General features: G+C 43.7%; 1 protein-coding gene across 1 annotated transcript in view; it reads right to left on the bottom strand.

Annotated features, from left to right (window-relative positions):
* Window positions 1–25,825, bottom strand: part of C4H10orf53 (chromosome 4 C10orf53 homolog) — a 36,496-nt gene that overhangs the window by 6,043 nt on the left and 4,628 nt on the right. The window contains exon 2 of the mRNA XM_066600417.1: window positions 10,656–10,775. Coding sequence (XP_066456514.1) covers window positions 10,656–10,775 — 120 coding nt within the window. The remainder of the gene's footprint in view (window positions 1–10,655; window positions 10,776–25,825) is intronic.

The raw sequence follows: 25,825 nt of genomic DNA, 5'->3' as shown, positions 1-25,825 counted from the left end.
TGGTGACGACTGAGCTGTACCAGCCATAGTCACCCTCTGATGATATTAACAAGGTGAAAGATCTCCCTGACCCCAATAAAGACCTGAGTGGTGTCACGTCCACGCAGCACACAAGCACCACGCTCAGCACAGACGCAGGGTGACGTTCACAACCACTGCAGTTGAAAATACATATGCACTGTAGAACAGTGCGCACTACAACAGGAGTATGAAAATCAGTCTGTGAAGCCCGTACAGCACAAAAGTACTAAGCTCAGTACAGCATCAGAGACATACGCACTGCTGGAAAAAGACATACACCACGCTATGCTGAACAGCAGCACCACTCCAGGGAGAAGGAAGCCTAGCCCTAACCTAGCAGGGGGGGGTGAAGGGTCCCTGCCTAGAAGTGGAGTAATAGCCTCCATAGAGGCAGCCTGTTAAGACTGAAGTTCTGTTAAACTCTATTTTGTCTTGTCTCATACAACACTATGAACTTTACCCCCAATTCTGTTTTTCACCTTAGATGAGGATTTATCTGGGTGTACAGACATTCCTTTGGTCTTTCAGAATCTCTCATGAAATATAGCTTGTTCAGTTATATCAGCATTCCACAGCTAGAAATGTTACAAGTTTTTGTAGATATGTACTTGAGTGTTAGTTTCACATGAAAATGAAAACTTGCTTACGTGAGTTAATAGTTTCACATGAGACCTTAATGTAAAGCTCTGGCATAAAGCCATGTATACTCCTTTTTTCCTTTTCTTGATAAAAACTCTTCTCTGTAGTAATATACATGGAATTCTTTGAGATACTACAAGCTGTTTGTGTCCCTGAATTCGCCAGGCCTGAAAGAACATACACTAATTTGGAACTCGGCAACATATCATTTGGGGTCCCTGGAATATCCATAACACAGCCCCACGGTCTTCTTCCTGGGCCCTGATTGTCCCTATAGAGGCCCCTGGAGAGATGGACCGAACAGCAAAGCAAAACAGAAATGAAAACAGAAGATACAACTGAAAAGTAAACTGTAGCAACGTACGTATCAGGAAGCAGCGGTACACCCAGCATAGAGGAGCCCAGTCTCCACTACTCCTCTATGGAGATGAATAAGCAGCATTGAGCAAAACATAGTAACATAGTAGCATAGTATGTAAGGCCGAATGAAGACAATGTCCATCTAGTCCAGCCTGTCTATCCTACTGTGTTGATCCAGAGGAAGGCAAAAAACCCCAAGGCCAGAAGCCAATTAGCCCTTTTGGGGGAAAAATTCCTTCCCGACTCCCTAATGGCAATCAGACTGTTCCCTGGATCAACCCCTAATAGTTCCTACCTGCCTATATACCAGGATTGACACTTAACCTAATATTTATATTCTGTAATATCCTTCTTCTCCAGAAAGACATCAAGTCCCCTTTTAAACTCCTCTATGGATTTTGCCATCACCACTTCCTCCGGTAGAGAGTTCCACAGTCTAACTGCTCTTACAGTAAAGAACCCCCTTCTATGTTGGTGATGAAACCTACTTTCCTCTAATCGTAGCGGATGTCCTCTTGTTACCGTCGTGGTCCTGGGTGTAAACAGATCGCGGGAGAGATCCATGTGTTGTCCCCTAATGTACTTATACATGGTTATTTGGTCGCCTCTTAACCTTTTTTCTAGAGTAAATAGTCCCAATTTGGATAGCCTCTCTGGGTAATCCAGTCCCGTCATTCCATGTATTAGTTTAGCTGCCCTTCTTTGAACCCCCTCAAGCACTGTGACATCTTTCCTGAGCACCGGTGTCCAGAATTGTACGCAGTATTCCATGTGAGGCCTGACAAGTGCCTTATATAATGGAAGGATAATGTTCTCGTCCTTCGCCCCTATACCTCTTTTAATGCACCCCAAGACTTTATTTGCCTTTGCAGCAGCTGACTGGCATTGGTTACTCCAGTTTAGTCTATTATCCACTAATACCCCCAGATCCTTTTCCATATCACTTTTCCCTAGTGGTACCCCATTAAGTGAATATTTGTGACATCCGTTCCTCCTGCCCATGTGCATAGTCTTACATTTTTCAACATTGAACTTCATTTGCCATTTTTCTGCCCAAGCTCCCAGCTTATCCAGGTCCGTTTGTAGCCGCACATTGTCCTCCGTTGCATTAATTATATTGTATCATTTTGTGTCATCTGCAAATATTGATATTTTGCTGTGCAGCCCCTCTATCAGGTCATTGATAAATATGTTGAACAGAGTGGGGCCTAGTACTGAACCCTGTGGCACCCCGCTAGCGACTGTGGTCCAATCAGAGTATGAGCCATTTATTACCACCCTCTGCTTTCTATCATTGAGCCAATTTTTTACCCACTTACACACGTTTTCGCCAAGTCCGAGCTGCCTCATTTTGTATATTAGCCTATTATGTGGCACGGTGTCAAAGGCTTTAGAGAAGTCCAGATATACAAGATCAATAGATTCTCCCTGGTCCAGCTTAGAGCTTACTTCATCGTAGAAACTGATCAGATTTGTCTGACATGAGCGACCCTTCATGAATCCATGCTGGTGAGGAGTTATTCCCTTAAACTCCTTGAGGTACTCATCGATGGCGTCTCTCAGAATCCCCTCGAAAATTTTTCCCGTTACTGAAGTGAGACTTACTGGCCTGTAGTTACCAGGCTCACTTTTGGTCCCTTTTTTGTAAATTGGAACCACGTTGGCAATGCGCCAGTCCAATGGTACTACTCCGGTCTTAATAGTGTCTAGAAATATTAGGTATAGCGGCCTAGCTATCTCGTCACTTACTTCCTTTAGTATCCTTGGGTGTAATCCATCTGGCCCGGCGATTTATCAATTTTAGTTTTCTTTAGACGCTTCCGCACCTCCTCCTGCGTTAGGTATGAGATATTTTGTGAGGGGTTCGTTTTATTCCCCTGCATTTCGTGTGGCATTTCCTTTTATTTGGTGAACACACTTGAGAAGAAACTGTTTAGTAGATTTGCTTTCCCTTCGTCATCATCAATGATTTCTCCTGCATTGTTTTTTAAAGGGCCAGCGCTCTCCCTGCAAATCCTTTTGCTGTTAATGTAGTTGAAAAATAGCTTCGGGTTGTTTTTGCTCTCTTTCGTGATCCGTCTTTCTGCTTCCTCCTTGGCAGTTTTGATCGTATCTTTGCATATTTTGTTTTTTTCCCCTGTATGATTTTAGCGCTTCTTCGCTGCCTTGTTGCTTTAGTAGTTTGAACGCTTTCTTCTTTTCGTTTATTGCCCCTCGTACCGTCTTGTCGAGCCACATTGGTTTCCTTTTAGCTGAGTTTCTTCTATTTTTAAAGGGAATGAACTGCTCACATGAGGCGATTAGGATCCTTTTGAACTTTTCCTCCGTACTGATATTTTTGAGGATGTTGTCCCAATTAATGTTACCGATAGTAGTTCTAAGCTCATCAAATTTTGCTTTACTAAAGTTTAGTTTCTTTGCCACTCCCTGATAAGGCTTCCTATTGATTGACAGCTGGAAGTTGATTATATTGTGGTCGCTGTTCCCCAAGTGCCCCTCAACCTGCACCCCCTTTATACGTTCCGGTTTGTTGGTTAGTACTAGGTCCAGAATGGCCCTCCCTCTTGTTGGTTCCTGCACAAGTTGGTTCAGGTAATTGTCTTTAATTACTCTCAAGAACTTATCACCCCTGTGAGATTTGCAGGTTTCGTTCTCCCATGTTATATCTGGGTAATTAAAGTCCCCCATGATAATTACTTCGTTTCGCTTTGACACCTCTTCTATCTGCCTTAGTAGTAAGTTTTCAGTTTCTTCTGTTGCTTTTGGTGGTCGATAGAAGACCCCTATCAGGATTTTGTTATTTTTTCCTCCCTGTATTTCTACACACAGAGATTCCACCTGTTCGTCTCCTACCCCTATATCCTCCCGTAGCCTCGGCTTCAAGTTCGATTTGACGTACAGACATACCCCTCCCCCTTTCTGGTTCCTTTGGTCTCTTCTGAAGAGATTGCACCTCTGCAAATTCACCGCCCAATCGCACTTATCAAGCCATGTTTCAGTAATTCCGACTATATTATAGTTTTCATCAGTCATTCTCGCTTCAAGCTCACCCACTTTACCGATCAGACTTCGTGCATTCGTGGTCATACAATTTATATCGTTTTTTTGTTTTTTAAATTTGTTTTGTTGCTATTCGTACTTATGGCTGATCTATGAGTTCTAACTGTACTAACCCCACCCCCTGCTCGACCCCCATTCCCTTTGCTTGGACCCGGATTGCTAGTTACACTGGCTACCCCACTATTTCTCATTTTACCCTCCCCCCCAGTCCCTAGTTTAAACACTCCTCCAGCCTTCTAGCCATCTTTTCCCCCAGCACAGCTGCAACCTCCCCATTAAGATGCAGCCCGCCCCTACGGTAGAGCCAGTAGCCGACAGCAAAGTCAGCCCAGTTCTCCAGGAACCCAAATACCTCCTTCTTACACCAACTCCGGAGCCACTTGTTTACCTCCCTAAGATCCTGCTGCCTTTCTAGTGTGGCTTTAGGTACAGGTAGTATTTCCGAGAAAACTACCCTGGAGGTCCTTGCCCTAAGCTTGGATCCTAAGTCCCTGAAATCATTTTTGAGGGCCCTCCATTGACCTCTAACTTGTTCATTGGTGCCAACGTGCACCATGACTGCCGGATCCTCACCAGCCCCTCCCAGTAATCTGTCAATCCGATCCACGATGTGTCGAACTCGAGCGCCAGGAAGACAACACACCGTTCGACGATCCCGGTCTTTATGGCAGATTGCCCTCTCTGTCCCCCTAATAATTGAGTCCCCCACCACTAGAACCTGTCTAGCCTGCCCTGCGCTCCCTGTCCCACTGGAGCAGTCATCTCCCTGGCGTTCAGAGGGCATGTCGTGCTGCAGCCGTGCTGGCTCTGTAATGGCATTGCCCTCATCTGCCAACGTTGCAGACATGTTGGGTTGTGCCAGTTCAGGACCAGCCTCCCTGAATCTATTCCCTCTACGCCTCCTTCTATCTGACACCCAGCTGACTGCCTGCTCCCCCTGCTCTTCCGTACTACCATCCGCCCCCGCCTCTACCCCAGCGAGTGTCTGCTCAGTGAGCACCAAACTCCTTTCCATGATGTCAATGGCTCTCAGTGTTGCCAGTTGCCCATTTAGATCCAGAATTTGGGCTTCTAAATGTTCGACGTGTACGCATCTTGCGCAACAGTATGCACCCTCGATCGGCTGATCAAGGACCGCATACATTGCACAAGTAGCACACTGGATGACATTGCCAGGCATGGAGCTCATCCTAATGGGGATCTACAATTTACTTGTGGAAGTAGTGAAGATAGACTTGTTCACACTCCGCTCACACGCTGCCACAACCGCTGACCCACTGCCGCAACCGCTGACCCGCTGCCGCAACCGCTGACCCGCTGCCGCAACCGCTGACCCGCTGCCGCCTCTGTGCAACCACTCACACGCTGCCGCTCTCGCGCAACCTCTTACCCGCTGACACTTATGTGCAACCAGTCACAAAAAAAATTTTTTTATACCCCCCCTCACAAACACCTAGACACACACACACACACACACACACACACACACACACACACACACAACTAACCAGATACACAGAAGACACACACTTAGCTCACAAACACACACAGAATATACTTATCAGCTCCTCCACTCCTCCACTCCTCCTGGTGATGTCACCCGCTGTCCCGACGGCCGCTCACTCTGCCCTCCTGTCTCAGCTGCTCCGCTGAACTCCTGGTGGCCTCTTGGCACCGGCTGCTGCGCTCCGGTCTCTCTGGTCTCTCCTGCCCCCGCACCTGCTTCGGCTGCTGAGCTGCTCCGCTGTCCCCTTCAGCTCCCCGCTCGTGCCTCCTTCTTTCAGCTAGAACAGTGAGCTACCAGGTACAGAATAACATTCCAGTAATCTTGCATGTTTGTGAGGTTATTGGAGTGAAGGAAAACCCAAGAATTAGTACTGAAGCAGGAAGCTCTGATGTGACGGCCTCTTTTACTCCTCCATGACACAGACATCACATACCAACTTATCAACGACTTTGGTCTAATATCATTGCCTTTATAAACCCACTTCTATCATCTCCCCTCAGCATAAACCTAGATCCCAAAATTATCTTGTTCGGTTTATTAGATGAAGAACACTGGCCTAAATATGTGCGTATTTTCCTTAGAAGTGATATTTTTAGCAGTGGCCATGCAATGGATGGCTGCTGAATTGCCCTCCGTGTCACATTGGACCCCAATGGTTAATACCGTAATTCCTTACGAAAAAAAACCATCTATCAAAATAGAGGCTGCCCGGGGAAATTTCAGCAGATTTGGGACTCCTGGCTTAATGCAAACTCTACCTTAACTCTTGAATAATCTCTTATTCTTTTTCTCCTTTTATCCGACTGTGAATAATACAACCAGCATAAGTTGTTTTATGTTATAAGAAGTTTATTGCAGTTACAAACTTGAGATATTGCAGTAAGATGTAAATTGAAATTTATATCAACGTCTAGCTATTGTACAGGGTAATATTATTTAATTAATATGCCACGTATTTTAATGAATCCTTTTCTTGCTCTGTACATGATCCATGCTATATAAAACGAAGTTAAAAAGAAGAGGAGAGGATTTCATGTAGGTTCAGGTCATTGCATTGTTTATATGGTGATAAAAGGACTTTTCTGGTGATAAAGTTATGTCCAGTGTATGCACTTCTGTGGACAAAAACTCAGAAACCATTAGCAATATCTTACACTCACGCTTATGGCACATCTAAGTAGACTGAACAGCATGACTTGACGCATTTTTAATGAGGTTCAGGGAATGAATGACCTCTCATAGTCCCATAGTTGGATGAGGTCCCAATGCATACACCAGTTAAAAAGATTATGTGTTGTAAGTAGATTCTGCTAGAATAGTATTAAATGAAACAAAAGTGGGTAAAATGATAACATATATTTATTTTTGTATCTTCATTAACCATACACATATTGTGTTTCTGGATAATAAGACAGTGTCTTATATTAATTTTTGCCCCAAAAGAGGTGTTACGGCTTATTTTCGGGAAGGTCTTATTTTACTTCCCTAGCAGGGTCGATCCAAGGTCCTTCCCGCTTCTTTGCAGAGACTGGCGCAGATCCCGCAGCCCTCGGTCGTCCACACAGGGTCATTTCCTGGTTACGAGATTTGTAAATCCTGCCTCCACAACGCGATAACTGTGATTGGTTCCTTGAGCATTGCATTGATTGGTTCTCTGAGCGCTGCAGCTCAGCCAATCACAGTCATTCTGTTGTGGAGGTGAGATTTATGAATTGACTAAGAGGCTGCTCAGCCAATTCATAAATCCCACCTCCTCGAAGCAATCACTGTGATTGGCTGAGCAGTGCTCAAAGAACCAATTAATGCAGCGGTTGAAGGACCAATCAAAGACATCACTTCGTGGAGGCAGTATTTATATTTGCCATAACCAGAAAGTGATCTTGTGTGTGCGGCTGAGGACTACAGGAACAACGCCAGAGATCTGGAGAGTAGCAGGGAAGGACCTGGACCGAGTGTGCTAGGTAATGTATTCCTATTTTTTTTCAATGTAATGCAACTAGGGCTCATTTTTGGGGTAGGGCTCAGGCCTCATGTGCACTTGAAAAATACAATCCGCACAGAATCCGTCGCGGATTCGCCTTAAATGTTTCTTTTTTTTGCATGCAGATATCCGCACACATTGCTATCAATGTGATAGCAATGTTGCCGATCCACGGCAAAATGGAGCATGCCGCGTTTTTTTTATCCCACACGTAAAAAACGCAATTCTTTTAAAATGCCATACACGGGTGCAAGAATCAATTAAGGGCTCCTTCCCACGGCCGGATTTCCATTACGCGGCGAAAATCCACCGCGTAATTCCATTGCGTAATTCCACACCGTGAAATCACCCGACCTCACCCGCGGCATGCTTTATTTGCCGCGGGTGTACGCGCGGACGGCTTCCATTGCAGTCAATGGAAGCCGTCCATCACGCTATCTTCCGCTGTAGCACAGCGGAAGATAGCGTGAAACCGCTTCCCCGCCCACCGCGTCATATGACGCGTCCGGCACGTCATGCGACGCTGTGGGCGTGTCATATGACGCGACCGGCGCGTCACATAACGCTGCGGCGCGTCACGCGCTCTATTGCGCATGTGCGCCAAAGCGTCATGCGGGATGGAAGACGCCGGATCCAGAGGTAAGTTTTCGCAGCGGAGCCCATCACGGCTGTGGGAAGCCGGCCTTAATGGACCGCGGATGGCCAATGATTCCCTATGGGCAAAATCCGCAATTCCATTTAGCTAGTGGACATGAGGCCTTATATTTCAAGCCTCCTCGAAAATCCTGAAAAATCAGCCTAGGACTTATTTTTGGGGGAAACACGGTAGAGTTAAAAATAATTGCTAAGGCTTTGTGGTAACTAGGGGTCAATGGTGTGACAACTAAAGTTTTGTTTTTAGCATAGTGTGTCTTCTCTTAGAATGCTGCGCTGATGTATGTTAGGAAAATCTTTACTAACCTAAACTGGAGCTTCCAGATAAGTTTTCTACAGTAATGTATGCATACCTAGTTTATCTTTTACATATTATTCTGTATTCTGATTGGTGGTCATGCGATTGGATACACATAATATTGCGCTCTTTATCTTTTATTATAAATAAAGGGGTCTGTGAGAGGTTATATCAGACTCCATTGTACCCACCCATTTGTTTTGTGAGTGTTCTCCATTGGCAAATGCAGATATTGAGAGATTTCCGTTGACGCGTCACCCAAAAGAACACTTTAACAATATTGACCAGAGGCGTTAACAAACAGAATATAAGGAAGTTGAAGATAAGAATTGGTAAATGAAAGTGGACTAGCAGGATGTAGAACACAGTCACCCAATAGGGGCTTCCAATGAAAAGACGTGGAAGAATGACATAGAACACTGGAACTCGAAACAGTAGGAGTATTAAAGTAGCATTAAGGCCATTGGGGAAAGATATTAACAAGGCTTTCTTGGAAAGGGATTCCCAATGGCACCGAAAAAAGATGAAGAAACTATCATTCCATTCCTTGTTTAGTGCCATAAACAAGGAATGGAATGCTTGTGGCTATATGGGACATACAGTAAAAGGTTTGTTGGCTAATTAAGAGGTCTACAGATCAAGTCTGTTGAATGAATCCATGCTATGGTTTATTAAGATATGTACCTATAATAAAGAAGAATCACTGAAAGGGGTTGTGTCATTAAAAGAAGAAAAATTTTAAAGCTGGACATGCGATAAAATTAAAAAAAAACAAAAAAAACGACAGCATACCCACCTGTCCCCCACCCCCCCCAGGGCACAGCTGAGTAGCTCCCACTACCAAATTCCCTGGAAGTCAGGTGACCACTACAGCCAGTCAGAATTTGCAGCTTCTCCTTCTGTAGAATGAGCGCTCACATCCTGGGCACCATGATGCCAGGAGTTGGGCATGGTGACGCTGCAGCCTCTAATTGGCCACAGTGGTCACCCGACTTCCAGCAGTGTGCGGGACAGGGAAGTGGAAGCCGTTCTGCTGTGACTTTGAGGGTTGAAGACAGGCGAGTATGTGGTCTTGTTCTATTTCATCACATGGCAAGCCTTTAAGATTTTCTTTCTTTTAATGACACAACCCCTTTAGGATGCGTTCACATGTTGCAGATTTGCCGCAAATTTTCCATAACTGAGAAAGTCACGTCAAAATCCACACCAAATACAGATTTTGATGCAGATTTTGGTGCAGCTCCACACTAAAATCCATACTGCAAATAGGGATATGGATTTTGGTGCGTACCCACACAAGAATCTGTCAGGTTTGAACGCACCCTTAGTGTTCTAAATTATACTGGCTAAAAGAGTTTCCCGCGGCTTAGATATTAATGACATCAATATCAGATTGGTGGCAGGCCGACTCTTGGCACCCACAGCAATCAGCTGATTGAGGGGTAAGTGGTGCTCAAGCAAGTGCCATGGCCTTTTCACTGGCCCGTGACGTCACATTCATTGGTCACAGGGCAATTGAGCAGCTCAGTCAACAATATGTACGACTCCTGGAACACCCCTTTGAACAGCGCATATAACTTGTCCATAGTGAGTGAACAGCTTTGTTATCTTTATAAAAAGCCAACACTAGTCTATCACTGTAAATATCATTAACAGATTTTTATGCCAAAACCTTCCAGCTACATAGAATAAGGCTGCTTTCACATCTGCATTGGGAATTCCACTTTCCTGCTCTGCTCGGGAAGCAGGAAAGGGGAATCCCCGCGGCTGAATGGTTCCATCTCTGGGCGGAACTGAATATTATAGTCAATGGGGTCCGCCCGCTTTTCGCCCAGCTGCCTGGCTTTTGGACAGAAGAAAAAGCGCTGCATGCAGCACTTTTTCTTCTGGCATTTGCAGCCGGATCAGTGACCGAACCTCAAAACAGAAGTTCTGACACAGATGTGAAACCATTCTAAGGAATATGGTTTTACAAGGCACACTGCAACATAAAAGGCAATCTGCTAGGATACAAAAATAAGGTTGTATGAATGTAAATGAATGTAGAGAAAACATGCAGTCAGTTTGTACCAGATTTGCTCTTACTAACATGTTGGTAAAGCATTACTTGTAAAAAAATAGATTTCTATTCTTACCGAAGTCAAGTTCCTTGATGTTACACTGAAATACAATCTCTCCGTTAACCATAAGTTCCACAGTGTCCCGATCTAGTATTTCTTCCAAGAAAACTTTGTGTCCACCTGAGAGCAGAACAGCTAAAAAAAAAAGAGATTTTAAAAATAAACAAAACTGCTGCCTTATGGGTAATAAAATGAATGTATTAATTTACATACAGACTTTACCGAAGTATCCGAAATTTGCAATTGAGAAACAAATTAGGCAAAAGCTAAAACTTAAATGGACGCATACTTGGATGTAGCATGACCATCTTAGAAGCCACTGGAAATGTGCAATTGGAATCAATGTCCAATGGCTTTTGTGAACCATGAAATATATGCGTCATGTAAATGGCTTCCTTCTGCAAAAATGAGCTCAAAGTCAGTTTTAGGTCTGATTCTGCATTGCTTCTTGTTACGATTTGTGACCACATCTTACATCAAAGTCTTCTCTCCTCACACCCTGATCCAGCATCTGCTCACTCACTGACAGCAGTGTGAAGGGCGCACACATGTGACCATGCTCTTAAAAGGTCAGCACACCCCTAAAAAATTCCTCCCCTGCCAGTCGTCTGCCATCCCTGGCTTTATCAGGCATTCTTCCCCTATGAAAAGTGGCTCTGTTTGTGGTTTTTTCGGTCCTGCTTATTCAACTGATTCTCAACTATGGCTATTTCGGTATTAGTGCAGTATGTCACCACCGGAAGTATGGGTTGGCCGAGCTGACCTACAGGTAATACTCAAAGTACTGAACTGGTGCTGTAGGTAGGCGGTGCAGCTGGAGATTTCGCTCCTTGCTCTCCCGCCATCCCTCTCCATTACTTTAGCAGCAGCAATTCAGTACTGAACAGCTGCTGTAGGGAGGAGCCGTTTTAAGCTGCATAAAATCCTGAACAATGATCGTTCAGTGTAAACAGCAGCCGTTCAGCAGTGAATGTCCGCTACTAAAGTGAATGGAAAGGGGTGGGGGAGAGAGGGGAGTGAAATCTACCCCAGCCACTTCTCCTACCTGCTGCCTGCTCTGTGAGCGAGCCAGCTATACTGTAGTATGTCTCCACCAAGGCGTGAAACTGGGCATAACCTCTAAATCAGCCCAGCCAACCCATACGTCCGGTGTAGACATACTACACTAATATCGACTATTTCTGACTACGTTCCCGTCTCTGCTCCTGACCCCGGCTCTTATAACGACCACACTTCTGTCAGCTGGCTGCCCTGATCTTTTGCTATTGTGTGCTGAACCTTTTCTGTGTGACCTGACCTCTTGTTTGGATGTTGTGCTGCCTGCCCAGACCTGAACTGTCTGACTACGCTCTTGTTCACACCATCAGGTATTACACCTTGATCTATAGTCGCATCAGTTTCCACATTACTGGGTCTACTGCCAGAGTAATAGGCTGGGGGCCCTGCAGCAGAGTATCCATCCTGATTGGTGGGGATAAAGAGTGAGGATTCAAGTTCTACAGGTGGGGTAACAAGACAGGTCACTTGCTGGCCAACCTGGCTAAACAAGAACAACCACACAAACCAATATTGGCATTAAAACACGCTAATGGAGATAATCTCACAACAAAACAGGAAGAAGTGACTCAAATATTATACGAATACTTTGAAAACCTATACAGGGCAGAACCAACAAACATGCAAGACAAACAGTTTCCTAGAATCGGTGAACCTACCGAAACTAACAGAAGAACAAACATCCTTACTATACGCCGACATATGGGAGGAAGAAGTAAGAGGGGCGATCTCGAGGGCACCATGGGGAAAAACGCCAGGCCCCGACGGATTCTCGACGGAATATTATAAAATACTAATAACAGATATGGTACAAGTACTGACCCAACTTTACAACAAAATATACAAAAACGACACACAAGCGGAAGACTTCGGAATATCAAGAACGATACTACTCCCCAAACCGGGCAAAGACCAGACAGACCCAAAATCCTATAGACCAATAGCGCTGTTAAACTGCGATTACAAATTTCTGTCCAAAATACTAGCCGACAGACTCCAGCTAATCCTCCCGTCCATACTAGACCCAGCACAGAAAGGCTTCACACAAGGGAGAAGTGCTTTGAAAAACATCAGAGCCGCCATAGCGGCGACGGTCATAGCACAAAACCCGGAGAGCAAGACCACGATGCTGCTGAGTCTGGACGCAGAAAAAGCTTTTGATAAAATGGCCTGGCCATACTTAAACAGACTGCTGGAAAAAAGGGGTTTTGGACAGATCTTTATGAACTATATAGACACAACACACACACACAAGCGCCACCACGACTCTCACAGTTAACGGCCTTAATACCCCCAACATAGACTTAGAGGGGCCAGACAGGGCTGCCCCCTTTCACCACTGTTATTTAATCTATCAATAGACCCACTACTTAGGTACCTGACACAAACACTATTTACAGGAGCCACCTGCGGAGGGACAAAGATAAAAGTAGAAGCATTTGCAGACGATCTTCTACTGGTGATAGACAACCCTAGGGAAACACTAACACCCCTATTACAGGACGTTGGGGGAAAAAAAAAAAAAAAAAAAAAAAAATCGGCAAACCTTCGGGCTACACTCTAAACCTAGACAAACCAGAAGCCTTACTTCTTAGGGGACAGGCCAAACCCCCATGGGCAACGCAGTACCCATTTAAGTGGGAAAAACATGCAATACAATACTTGGGAGTACAAATCACAAGAAACCCCTCCAAATTATACAACACAAACATAGAACCCCATATTAAAAAACTAGAAGCGACCCTAAGTACGTGGAAAAACTGCACGATTTCTTTTCTGGGAAAGGTAAGCTTATTAAAAATGATAGAATTTCCACGTCTATTATACATCCTACACTCACTACCCATACTCTTAAAACTAAAAGACATAAAGAAAATAAACTATTTGTACAGAAAATTCATATGGGGAGGGAAAAGACCACATATCGCTCTCAAAATACTACATAAACACAGGGAGAATGGAGGAACCAATCCACCAAACATACGAGACTACAACCTAGCAGCACAGGCACGAATCATCCATGACTGGATTCATTCCAAGTCACACTTCACAAATAAACCACTCGAACAAGAAATGGCCGGCCCAACACGACTCCAGAACATCCTCCACTGCCCATATGCGGAACTCCCAGGAAAAATCAAAAAGAACCCCCTGATATTAACGGCCTGGAAAACATGGAATAAATTGCGCAAAGATAACCAAACATCACCACAAATATCGCCATACCTGTCGATAATGAACAACCCCAACTTTCAAGATGGTAATCCCCACAATATATTTGCAGAATGGGAGGCCAAAGGAATACATACAATAGACAGACTGCTGCACACAGGGGAAAAACGAATCCTAACATATGACGAAATGAAACAAAAATACCCTGAGATCCAAATCCCGCTATTTTTATACCTACAAGTCAGACACTACATCACAGAACTCATACCACGACTTCGAGAATCCGACTGGGCACAAACAAACGACACATGGACGGCTAGGAAAACAGGCCCACAGGGAATGATCTCCAAGTTGTACAGGACAATAAGAAATATGAGGGAGCAAGATGACACTGACCCGGGGGTTGGTAAGTGGGCCAGGGACAACCCTAATTTCACACCCACATTGATAATGAAGTCCTTGACCTCGGCACACAGATACTTACCATCGGACAGATTTCTGGAGAGGAGACTGCAAATTGCCCATAGATCATACATAACCCCAAGTAGGGGATTTCACATAGGAACTTACGACACCCCAAACTGCCTCAAATGCCAGGCGCCATATGCGAACTTATACCACAACCTATGGACATGCCCCTCAATACAGGACTTCTGGACACGAATAGGAGAGTACACAAAAACACACCTGACGAACTTCTGCCCACAAGAACCAACATGGGCAATATTTGGCTACTTAGACCCTGAAATCTACCACTGCTCGAGAGGCGTTAGAAAACTACTGCATTTCATAGCGGCAGCGGGATTAAAAGCCATCTTACAAACATGGATACAACCAACAGGGCCTCCATTCAGACTGTTCCTGGACAAGCTAGCGTTCCTGTTCCAAATGGATTGGGCGGAAACCTCACTTTTCAAAGAAAAGAAGGTACAAACCTTCTTTGAAACCTGGGGGAGCTTCATTCAATTACTACCACAAAGGGTAAAAGACAAACTAAGAAACTGCTTCTATTACACTTGCTGGTTCCAGGAACAGGTAGCAATAGGAGATACACCGATTTAGGGTGATACACAGATCGTGCCATAGCCTGCGGGGCCTCCGAAAACTTTGAAGATCCTCAACATACAGGTCAGTAGACCAAAAATATCCGTGGTCAAAATGGGTCAAAGGTTTGATTTAATGTATGTAACCTGTCTGATTCAATGTTTTGTTTTATTTTGTTATGTTTTACATAAATAATATAAAAAATGCAGGCTGGGACAACTAAGATTGATACGAAAAAGAGAACACGCAAAACTACTGTAATGTTAAATGCTTGTCCAAACCTGTTTAATAAAGACAAAGTTTAAAAAAAAAAGGGGGTGAGGATTGGGTTACCTCAGGTGTCGCCCTAACAAGCCAAACCTGTGTATTTGTACAGTGGCCCAACGTCTAATCCTGACAGTTCAGTGTACTGTGTTGCCTTTACGAGAGTGGAGACGTCTTATGCAAGAACTTTAAGGTTATGTTCCGCTCATAACAGAAATGCTGCAGATTTTCGATCCAGTTTTGCATTAGAGTAGTGGTGGAGAGGATCAGATCTTAAACTGTATCCACGCGCTACAGGAAAATATCCACTCAGAAATTAACATGCGGTTTAGATTTCAAATCTGCAGCTTGGCAATTTTTTTTGTCTCTGCTGATGTCACCCTTTACAATGCATAAAGCGAAAACTGCAACAACATGTACATAGAAAACAGGGATCTTTAGACAGTCTTAAAGGCATCAGATTTGTTACAGTAGCTTTGCTGAATGATACACATTTTGAATTTTAAGCCGGCTAGTCTAACTTTATACCACCATTAAAGGGGTTCTGACATAAAAAAAAAAAAAAATTGTACTCACCTGACCCGATCGCCAGGCATGTCCCCTCCAGCCGGCATCTTCTTCTGTGCCTTTAAAGCAGAGCAGGAGCGGTCAAAAAGACCGCTTCCTGCTCTGGTCCGTCCGTCAGGCACTTCCGAGGTGAACGGACGGACCGCACAGTGCTTGCTGTGGGCGGCCCGTCCATCCTGCTGAACGCCGGAGTGCTGCGCATGCACAGTGGAGACGCAGCCCGTCCTGACTCCTGTCAGAGGGCACCTCTCCACTGCACATGCGCGCGATCCCGGAGTGGCGCGGCTCGTGCAGACAGAAGAGGAGAAACAGCGCCTGCTGGGAGATGACCCCCCCGATGTCAACAACAACAGAAGAACAGGTAAGTATTATCTTTTTATGCTTTAGCAGCCATTAAACCATGGGTTCCCTGTGTCCATTAGGCAGACCAGGGAACGATGGCTGCTAAAGCATAAAAACATTATTTGTGTCAGAACCCCTTTAATTGACTTAGTTTACGACAAAAACAGTACACATTTTTGGCGCATTTTTTGGCACATGGTGAATTTTTACACAATTTTGGTCTTACCTCATGGTTTTGGTTTTTTAAGTTTCGTAAAGCAAAATAAGAAAAAGTGTCCAAAAAAGCCTAACACACATAGTTAATGTGACACAGAGCATGTGAGACAGTTTTCTGGTCCAATTTTTTACCAGGATAGTATATTGTCACATTTTCCCTTGTAAACACGCCCAGTAGTTGCTGAATCCATGGTCCAGTATTCATGAGCAGAGCATTCTCCTGCCTCTCTCAGGTCGGCTCACATGAGTGGATTTGAATTGCGGATTCTGCGATTGCTGTCCACGTGGGTGATCCGTGGTAAAACGTGGGCAATGAAAAACATGCATTTTCGTTCACACTCACAGATACAAATTGCGTGAGCATAACAAAAATCACAGCATGCTCTATTTTGCCGTGGACGGCACTCATTGAGGTCAATGGAGTCTGTCCGACCCACATCCCATACGTAGTTAACATTGCGTTTGAGCTGCAGGTACCTGCGTCATTACTAAGCATTGGCACGGGAAATACAAACAAAAAAACCCCCCAAACCCTGTACTGCACATGACCGCTGGTGAGCTGTTGTGGTCATTCGCAATACAGAGAAAACAGATCCGCAGGGTCGCCGATTGGGCTCAAAGCCAGAATCCGCAGCGGGCCTCCTGTATGCTGGATCCAGTCTGCCCGCCCTCAAGTGGTTGATAGCCTGTTATGTATACATGTCAGTCACAACTCTGAGGGGAGTACGCCAGGCTCATACTATATGTCTGGTGTATTCTTTCATTCCTCCTAGTAAACAAACACCATATTCGTTTTTGTGTTATTTTAGCTACTAGGGGTAAAGACCGTTTGCTGTAATACTCTGCCTGTACATAGGGCAGCATCTTTAGCTGACAGATCTGCTTTAAAGTCTTGCATAGTCAAGTCAATGTAATATCCACACTTACTGCGTTCGGAAGTAATCAATTTATAATCCATTTGTTTAAAGCATATCTTGGATACTTGTCAAGTTGACGCAGACTTTAAAAGCAATCCTTTTAGACCTAAATGTAAAACATTTGGCTTACGGTTCAGCCACTGCTCAAAATGGGATAGGATTTCAAACATTCTTTATACTGACCTTGTAATATAGAATAACGGATGGCGGATTAGGTAGACCTGAGAACCGGGGCTGGTACACAAAATTAATTCCCCCTTCCCCAATGCAACCCTACCATGCTGGGTCTATAGTCATAGCCAAAGGAATAGCACAACACTAAGTTTTAAGAGAAGATGAGGAGAGGTGACAGCATTTCCAATCTAAATGCCAACACAAACTAAATCAGACGCCTGCAGAGAGCACCGCGTACTCACCCGCGTCCGGCAGCTCCGGATCTTTCCTGTCCCGACTGCCGGCGCATGCTCAGACCGGAGCCGGCGGCCGGTGAGTGAGAGCCCCGCACAGAAATAGAACATGCTGCGGTTTGTTTGCTGTGCGAGATTTCGCGCGGACAAACAGCAGCCGTCTGCCTAGGATTGCGTTTGCTAACGCAATCCTATGGCAGCTTCCAAGGGCGGAAATTCCGTCGCGGAATTTCTGCCCGTCTGCAGGCGGCCTTACTCACCAGTTGGCTCTCTGAATCCTGCACACTGTATCCTGATGCTGAAGGCCATACCATAGAACCCTGTGTGGTGGCATCAAGACCCTACCAGCGGCCAATATAGCGGGACACTATCACTACTGAGGCCATTATGGGTGTCACTATTACTACTGTGGGGGTCACTATTACTACTGAGGCCACTATGGGGATCACTATTACTACTGAGGCTAATATAGCAGGACACTATTACTACTGAGGCATCTGTGGGGGTATTATTACTACTGAGGCCAATGTGGGGGGTCACTTACTACTGGCCTGATATAGGGGACACTATTACTACTGGGGCCAATATAGCAGGACACTTACTACTGAGGCATCTGTGGGGGTATTATTACTACTGAGGCCAATGTGGGGGGGGGTCACTTACTACTGGCCTGATATAGGGGACACTATTACTACTGGGGCCACTCTGCACATGGCAGTATACCTCAAGTTGTGGCAGAAATGCTGTATAAATGTCCGCAGTGAAAATTTCCACGGCAAATTACGCAATATCTCTACATCCAAAAAACAGTCAAAATCCGTACTATTGGTGTAGATTTTGACTAGAAATCAGCCATGTATTCGCATCCGATTTCAAACTATGCAGCATCCACACTCACCTCCTCCGAAGGCTTCCAGCTGTCAGCGCTCCCCGACTCCGGACCCAGCGGCCTGATTATGTGCGGCGCCGCTGGTCAGTGGATGTCGGTCAGGTGTGGCCATTACAGGCCACTGGGAACCAGAAGCCTTGGAGCACTGACAGTGGGAAGCCTTCGGAGGAGGTGAGGAGCGGCGCCACAATACGCTGAATATGCGTCTGATTTCCAGTTAAAATCCGCACCAATGGTACTTCAAAGCTCCAAATAGGAAAAAAAAACAAAACACACAGGTCGTTCTTCCCTTACTATTTTGAAATAGCCCTGTCCCATTTATAATGAATCATACGTTGTGATAAGCTCCCCCTCCACCCTGACGTGTTGGCACTTTGCGATAAATAAGTGGGTTTTAGTTTGGGCACCTGGTCTCTAAAAGGTTCCCATATCACTGCACTATAAAAACACAGTAAAATGGCCCTCAGTAAACCCGGCCTTCTAAAGTGTTAAGCAAATAAATAAAAAATACCTGTTGCTAATCATCAATAATAATGACATTAAAAATGGAAAAAAGTAAACATGGCTTTCTAATTTGCCTAATTACTCTTTGTCCCTTTGTAACATTGGCATGTGTCCCCTCCTCGTTGTTTAATTAGCTCTTCAAAGTGGTTGCAAACTGTGAAATTATGATTGCAGAATTTTTAGTATCACTTGTGCAGTAAATTGTGCAGACTGTGTCTCAGCAGGAATTTTCCATACATCTCCAGAAACCTTTGCTACATTAAAAGAAAACGTGCCTATTAGATTGCATATAATAATCAATTGAAATGGTGAAGTCTGCTGCGGACACTCAATAAGAAACAAAACGCATCAAAATCTGCACTCATGGTGGATTTTGACAGGTTTTCCATTGCGGTTATGGTGTTTGTTTTGTATTGTATTGACATAGTACTGACACCCCTATGTAATGTAACTTCCCGATGTCGTACAAACATGAAATTCGGCACGAGCATTCTTTAAGTCCTAAATAGGAAAAGTAAAGGGGGTCACATTACTGAATGCTAATTATGTGCAACCCTATGTAACTTCCCGGTGTCGTATAAGCGTGAAAGTATGACTGCGAGTGAATTGCGCATGGCCGCGTATTATACACACATGCGCAGGGTGACTGTTTTTTTTTTATTTCCCCAATTTATTTCACAGCTGGGGTTGCATATAAAAAGCATTACCCATACACAGTGTATTATGCATGGTCAGCGTTTCATACGCAGCTGATACAAATGTATAGGGTGCACGAAGCGTGGTACACACAGAGTTAGAGCATGCTGCAATTTTTTTTTCATGCGCATTGATGCGCATTGTCTACACGCACATGTGCATGGATCAATGAACGTCCACGGACTCCATTCACGGCCATTCAAAGCATGTGTAATATCTGGTGAAAATACGGTCGTAAACATGAGCCTTTATTTACATGTATTATTACGAATTGTCCTGGAAGCTCTGCCCCAGCGGAGAAATATATAGAGGAAGTCTAAACACGAAGTCCTGATGCCACCGGCACTAAGACACTGTTAGCATCATTTACTAATGCTATCCAAATGTTAGACAGTATTGAAGTGGCTCTGCTGAATTGTAAATCTGTCACATGAAGACTGCTTACTTTAAGTTTAGACCACCTATTAGTTGGTGTACTTCATGCCAAAAATTTGCCAAAATTTTGGCGCAATTTAGGCCATGCCCCTTTTTTGGGCAAGCCAGAAAAACTGATCGAAAGTGTCTAAAAACACATGGGAAATGTGGCGCAAAAAATGAAAGACCATTTTCTAGTGTAATCTGCAAATGTTAAACATCCAATCGTGATGAGGTCTTCACGAATAACGAGTGTATATATTACCAGATAATGTATGCGTATTTTACTTATGTTTTGTTATTCTGATTGGTGGCCAATACCCAAGCACCGTCATGTGATTGGAAGCATGTGAGGCCCATTTACATGCTTAATATTATTGCTCAAAATTTGGTCAAACAACCGAATATGAGCGATAATCGTTACATGTAAATGCAGGCATCGTGCAGTTTGCTTGAATGATGATTTTAAGGTCAACTTACCTCATCTACTGAGAGGTAAAAGTAAACACATGTAACTCTCAGTAGATTGCTCGCTTATATCTCCACGGGAGGCAGCAGATAATATTGTAATCTGCTATCAGCCATAGCAGAACAATGCAGGTGTGTGCACAGCTGGGCTCTGCAAACAGCTTCATGAGGCTCTTTTACATGCAAATTATGATTACGTTTTAATGGCCATGCACTATGCAAATAGATCACCTAATCTTTCAGTCGCTTGAAAGATTATCTTTGCGTGTAAATGTGCCTTAACATTTACACGTTTCTTACATGTTGTTAAAAATAAATGGGGCTGGCTATCTCTGGTCAGACTTGGTTATACGCTACTACTATATCTGCGTATTACTTGTCTCCTGGCCAGCAAAGCGTTTCCTCACCCATCACTTCAATTTGAAACCATCCAGATAATGAGGTGAACTCCCTTAGCAGTTCCCAGTCAAATTACTTTAACACTATGCATTCTAGGGTCGTCTTTAACAGCCAGGATCTTAGCGAGTGAGTAGGCTGAGCGACTGCTCTAGATGTTGGCCTTGGTGACTGTAATCTTTTTTATATTTTTGTTTTCCTAATTTGTGCCACTGTAGGTGATCGCCCATCACACATGAAATTTGGCAGGACCATTCTTTAGGTCCAAAATAGGAAAAATAAAGGGGTCACATATTGAGTATTCAATGCTAAGTGCAAAAGTATTGACACCCCTATGTAATGTAACTTCCCAGTGTCGTACAAACATGAAATTTGGCAGGAGCCTTCTTTAGGTCCTAAATAGGAAAAGTAAAAGGGTCACATTATTTAATGCTGATTGCAAAAGTAGGTGCAACCCTATGTAATGTAACTTCCCAGTGTCACACAAGCGTGAAATTTGGCACAAACATTCTTTAGGTCCTACATAGGAAACATAACGGGGTCATGACTAAATTATTCAATGCTAATTGCAAAAGTATTGGCATCAAGGTGTAATTTACCTAATCTAATTCTCTAACTTCCCAGTGTCGTACAAACATTAAATTTTTTTAGGTCCTAAATAGGAAAAGTAAAGGGGGGGGGGGGTCACAAATTGTTAAGTACCAAAGTATTGGCACCCTTATGTAATGTACCTAATCTAATTCTCCAACTTCCCGGTGTCGTACAAATATGACATTTGGCATGTGTAGGGAGAATTAATGTGTTTATCAAAGAGAAGACACTGCCAGATTTCATGTAGAAGTCTGGGACCCAGGAGAAATACATATCACACCAGCCTTATTGCGGTATCAGATGATTTCTAATTTATTCAGGTGTTTATATACCATAAATGACATCACAGGAAAAGTATATACCTCCAAGATTAATAAGAATACATGATAGGGTATTACTAAAATGATTAACATAAGTTACACATTCTAAGGTGTAACTATAACATACAATGAAACAGTTATGAGTTCAATGAAAAGGAATGCAAGGGGGGTGGGGGTGGGGAGTCTGGGAGACTTATCTGCTGTCTGTCTACCAGGCACTGGTATAGAAAAAGTTTTGTTTAACCCCTTCGCTGCTTATACTAGCATTATGCTATATCCTTCCAGTCTACAATTTAATAGAAGAACAATTAACTGATACATTGATCTACAATTTTCTTAACAGCAGGACTATTCTTTAGGTTCTAAATAGGAAAAGTAAAGGGGTCACAAGTCGATTATTCAATGCTAATTTCAAAAGTAAGTGCACCCCTATGTAATGTAACTTCCCGGTGTCCTACAAGCGTGAAATTTGGCCCGAAGATTGTTTGGGTCCTAAATGGGAGAGTGGAACAGGTGGCACATTCTGCAGAGGGACATCAGTATATGCAGCCTGAGGAGAATCAAACGTTCCTCTATGTGTATCCATATTTTATTCCTCGGTTCCTATAAAGTAACCTTGACTTTCATAAAATTTTCCGTTTGAACACCTAAACACCTGTATCAAATTAACTTGGGTGAAACCGGATATATCAGCTAGTTTACCATATAGGACATTGCTATGCATGATTAAGACTTTCAGAGCCCCCAGGCAGGACAATGGCCATTAGGCACAGAGCTATAGGAAGGAAATTACTTGTGGGCAGTTGGGAAGTGGCTGGTGAGTAGGAGGGCTGTAATTGTAAATTTCCATAGTTGGAGGAGTACTCAAGAAGGCTATATGTATAAAGACATATGATATATACATTACTGCACATATTAACAAGTAGGAAGCCGTACACTTGGACACAACCACTTACGTTCTAGAATCAATACTTTAAGCACTACTTAAGATAACTTGCCTGTGCTTCCCCATGTATTGTGTAGGTTTAGCTAATACGTAGTTTCACATTACATGTAACAATCAATTAAGTGATTTTATTTTGCACTCGTTGCATTATTATGGTAACCGTTAATATAATCCCTTCTGAGACCGACCACAGAATACTTATTTAACTTGTAATTAAATATATATACAGGGAGAAAGTTCTTTTTAACTGAGTGGAATCCTGAATAGATATTTCATCTTCATCACTATGCTGATGGTCTGTCGGGAGTCTGCAGGTTATGTACTAAAGAGGGACAGAAACAAGGAGTCTCTTGAAAATAAGTCTCTTTCTTTTATAACATCTAATCATGTGCTTCGAGAATAGGGCTAGGCGATCTCTCAATTTGTTTCCAGCTTAGGGTTGGTTCTCAATTTTAACCCCTTATTGGCAGGTCCATTTTATGCCCTTTTATTTTATCGTTGCATTCCAGGAGCTGTAACTTTTACATTTTTCCATTGACCTATCCGTAAGAGGGCTTTTTTGTGGAACAAGTTGTATTTTTTAAAGGCATGATTTGGGGGTACATATAATTTTTTAGGGGGATTTGAAGAAAAAAAAAAAAAAAAAAAAGGATATTCCCCATGCACAATATGCAGTAATTAATTTTACATGGTCTTCCCACCTCTGGCAGCAGGTGTATAGGCAGTATATTGAAGTCAGTGAAGTTCATAAACCACTATCTTCCAATCACTTCTCTACTATTGATGATTCAGGTTCCTTTGGATACATCTTTATCTGGGTTTCCATTTCCCTTCAATTAAAAATTACTACCATTTCAGCATTCATCAAAATCCACAAAATCTTCCACTTGCAGGCATGAGTAAGGATTACAGGGTCTTGTGGGGTGTTTCTACACATGGTGTACTCTTGTAGGGAATTTAAGGCGCATCCAAGTGTATCATACATGAAAGTAGATACAGAAAATGTTATAAAATAGATAAGATATGAACCATTAGGCCGGCTGTCCACCGGCGATGCGGTATCCCGCGGCTGAGCCGCCGCCGCCGAATCTCTGCCGGTCAGCTCTATCTGATAGATAGGCTGACCGCAGAGAATCAGGGCAATTCGCAGCATGCTGCGAATTGCCCGCCGCGAGCAGAGAATCGCAAGGATTCTCCGCTCGCGGACAGGTGCCGGTGCTTTCCATAGCAATGCTATGGGAAACGTCGGCTGGCGTGATTTGCCTTCCATTTACCGCCGGTGAATACACTGCCGTGGACAGGGGGCCTCATTCACCTGTAAAATAATCTTTATTTACATAGCGCCAAAATACTCTGCATCACTTTACAAATCAGAGAGCAAATCAAAATGTAGTACAGGAGCGGGTTCCTCCTTTTGTTTCGGATGTTTTCATATATAATTTGTATAGTTTCGGATTACAGAGAGCATATGGCGACGGTTTTGGTTGGAGTTGGCGGTGGGTCATTTTTTTTATGAAATACATATTCTTCTTTTATGCTGTCATTTTTAACTTATATTTGTAAAACTATTTTTTAAACATCTGTGTCCCCCAGGACGTCATATCATTGGGGACATCCTTTTTTTTTTATCCTGTAAAAGCAAGCGATTCTACACTCGCGGCCGGCAAATCCCAGCATGCTGCGAATTGCGGCGATTCTCCACGGTCAGCCTGTTAGATAGGCTCACCTCGGAGATCCATCAGCTGGCTCCTGCTCCCCGGAGGGGGCTCTGCCGCAGGATATCGCAACGCTCACGGGCAGGCAGCCTTAGGCCGATTTCACACGGGCAACAAAATCGTGTGATTTTCTTGCGATGCGACAGCGCTACCAATTGCACGTATGTGGAGCCCATGCTTTCTAATGGGTTCCTTCACATTAGTGATGTTTTGTAGGCTGCTACATTGCGAGAAAAAAAATGCGGGTTGCTAAATTTTGCTGAAATTTGCTTTGTTTTGAAGTCCAGTTTTCCCTATGGAGCCTTCCTTTCTGTTGCATCGTACAAAAACGTGGTTTTCGCGCAGTGCGATGCAACTTTTACAGGTGGTGGCTACAGACAGAGGCAACAGCGAGACCCCCCATAACCCATTAGTGACAGCCCCCTCGTGTTTTTACGTCCTACCACTGCAGGACGTGTATAGAGTGAGGTCGCAAGGTGTTTCATACAGGCAACAGCCCCCATAAACCGCGAGGCTCATCGGGACTGTTAACCCTTTAAATGCCACAGTCAATTCTGACAGTGGCATTTAAATCCCCCGAACAATTTTCTGGGGTCCCATACGGTCCACCCGCGTTGAGATCGCAGGGAGCCATGCAGGTGACATTGAAGCTGGGGGCCTTCTGAAAGGCCCCAGGGCTGTCATGACAGAATGCCTATCAAGCCATCCCCGTGGGGTTGCTCGATAGAATTCCTGTCAGATTGCAGTATGATGTAATGTCACGGCATTACATCAAACTGCAGGAGCGATCAAAGCATTGCAAGTTGTTGTCCCATCTGGGACAAAAAAAGGAAAAATAAGAGCAATAAAGTTTTACTAATTATTAAAAAAAAAACAAAAAAAAAAACTTTTGCCATAATCACAATAAAAGAATCTAAATAAATCAATGCTACATATTTTATATCGCTGCGTCCGTAAAAGTTCAATCAACCAAAATAACAATTTTTTACCCAAACAATGAACGTCAGTAAAAATAACGACAGAAACACACTTTTTTTGGTCACCCTGTTTCCAAGAAAAAGTAAAATAAAAAGCGATCAAAAAGTCATATGTATTCCAAAAATGGTACCAACACAAACTACAGGCCGTCCCGCAAAAAAATGAGCTATCGCACAACTAGGTCGACGGAAAAATAAAAAAGCTATTATGCACAGAAGATGGTGGCAGAAATTCATTAAAAAATATATATATATCTTTGAAAAAAAATATGAGTAGTACAGCA

The sequence above is a fragment of the Eleutherodactylus coqui genome, chromosome 4 (assembly GCF_035609145.1).
Source record: "Eleutherodactylus coqui strain aEleCoq1 chromosome 4, aEleCoq1.hap1, whole genome shotgun sequence".
Classification (NCBI taxonomy): Eukaryota; Metazoa; Chordata; class Amphibia; order Anura; family Eleutherodactylidae; genus Eleutherodactylus; species Eleutherodactylus coqui.
Note: the sequence above shows the minus strand (reverse complement) of the source record. Positions and strands in the feature narration are given on the sequence as shown.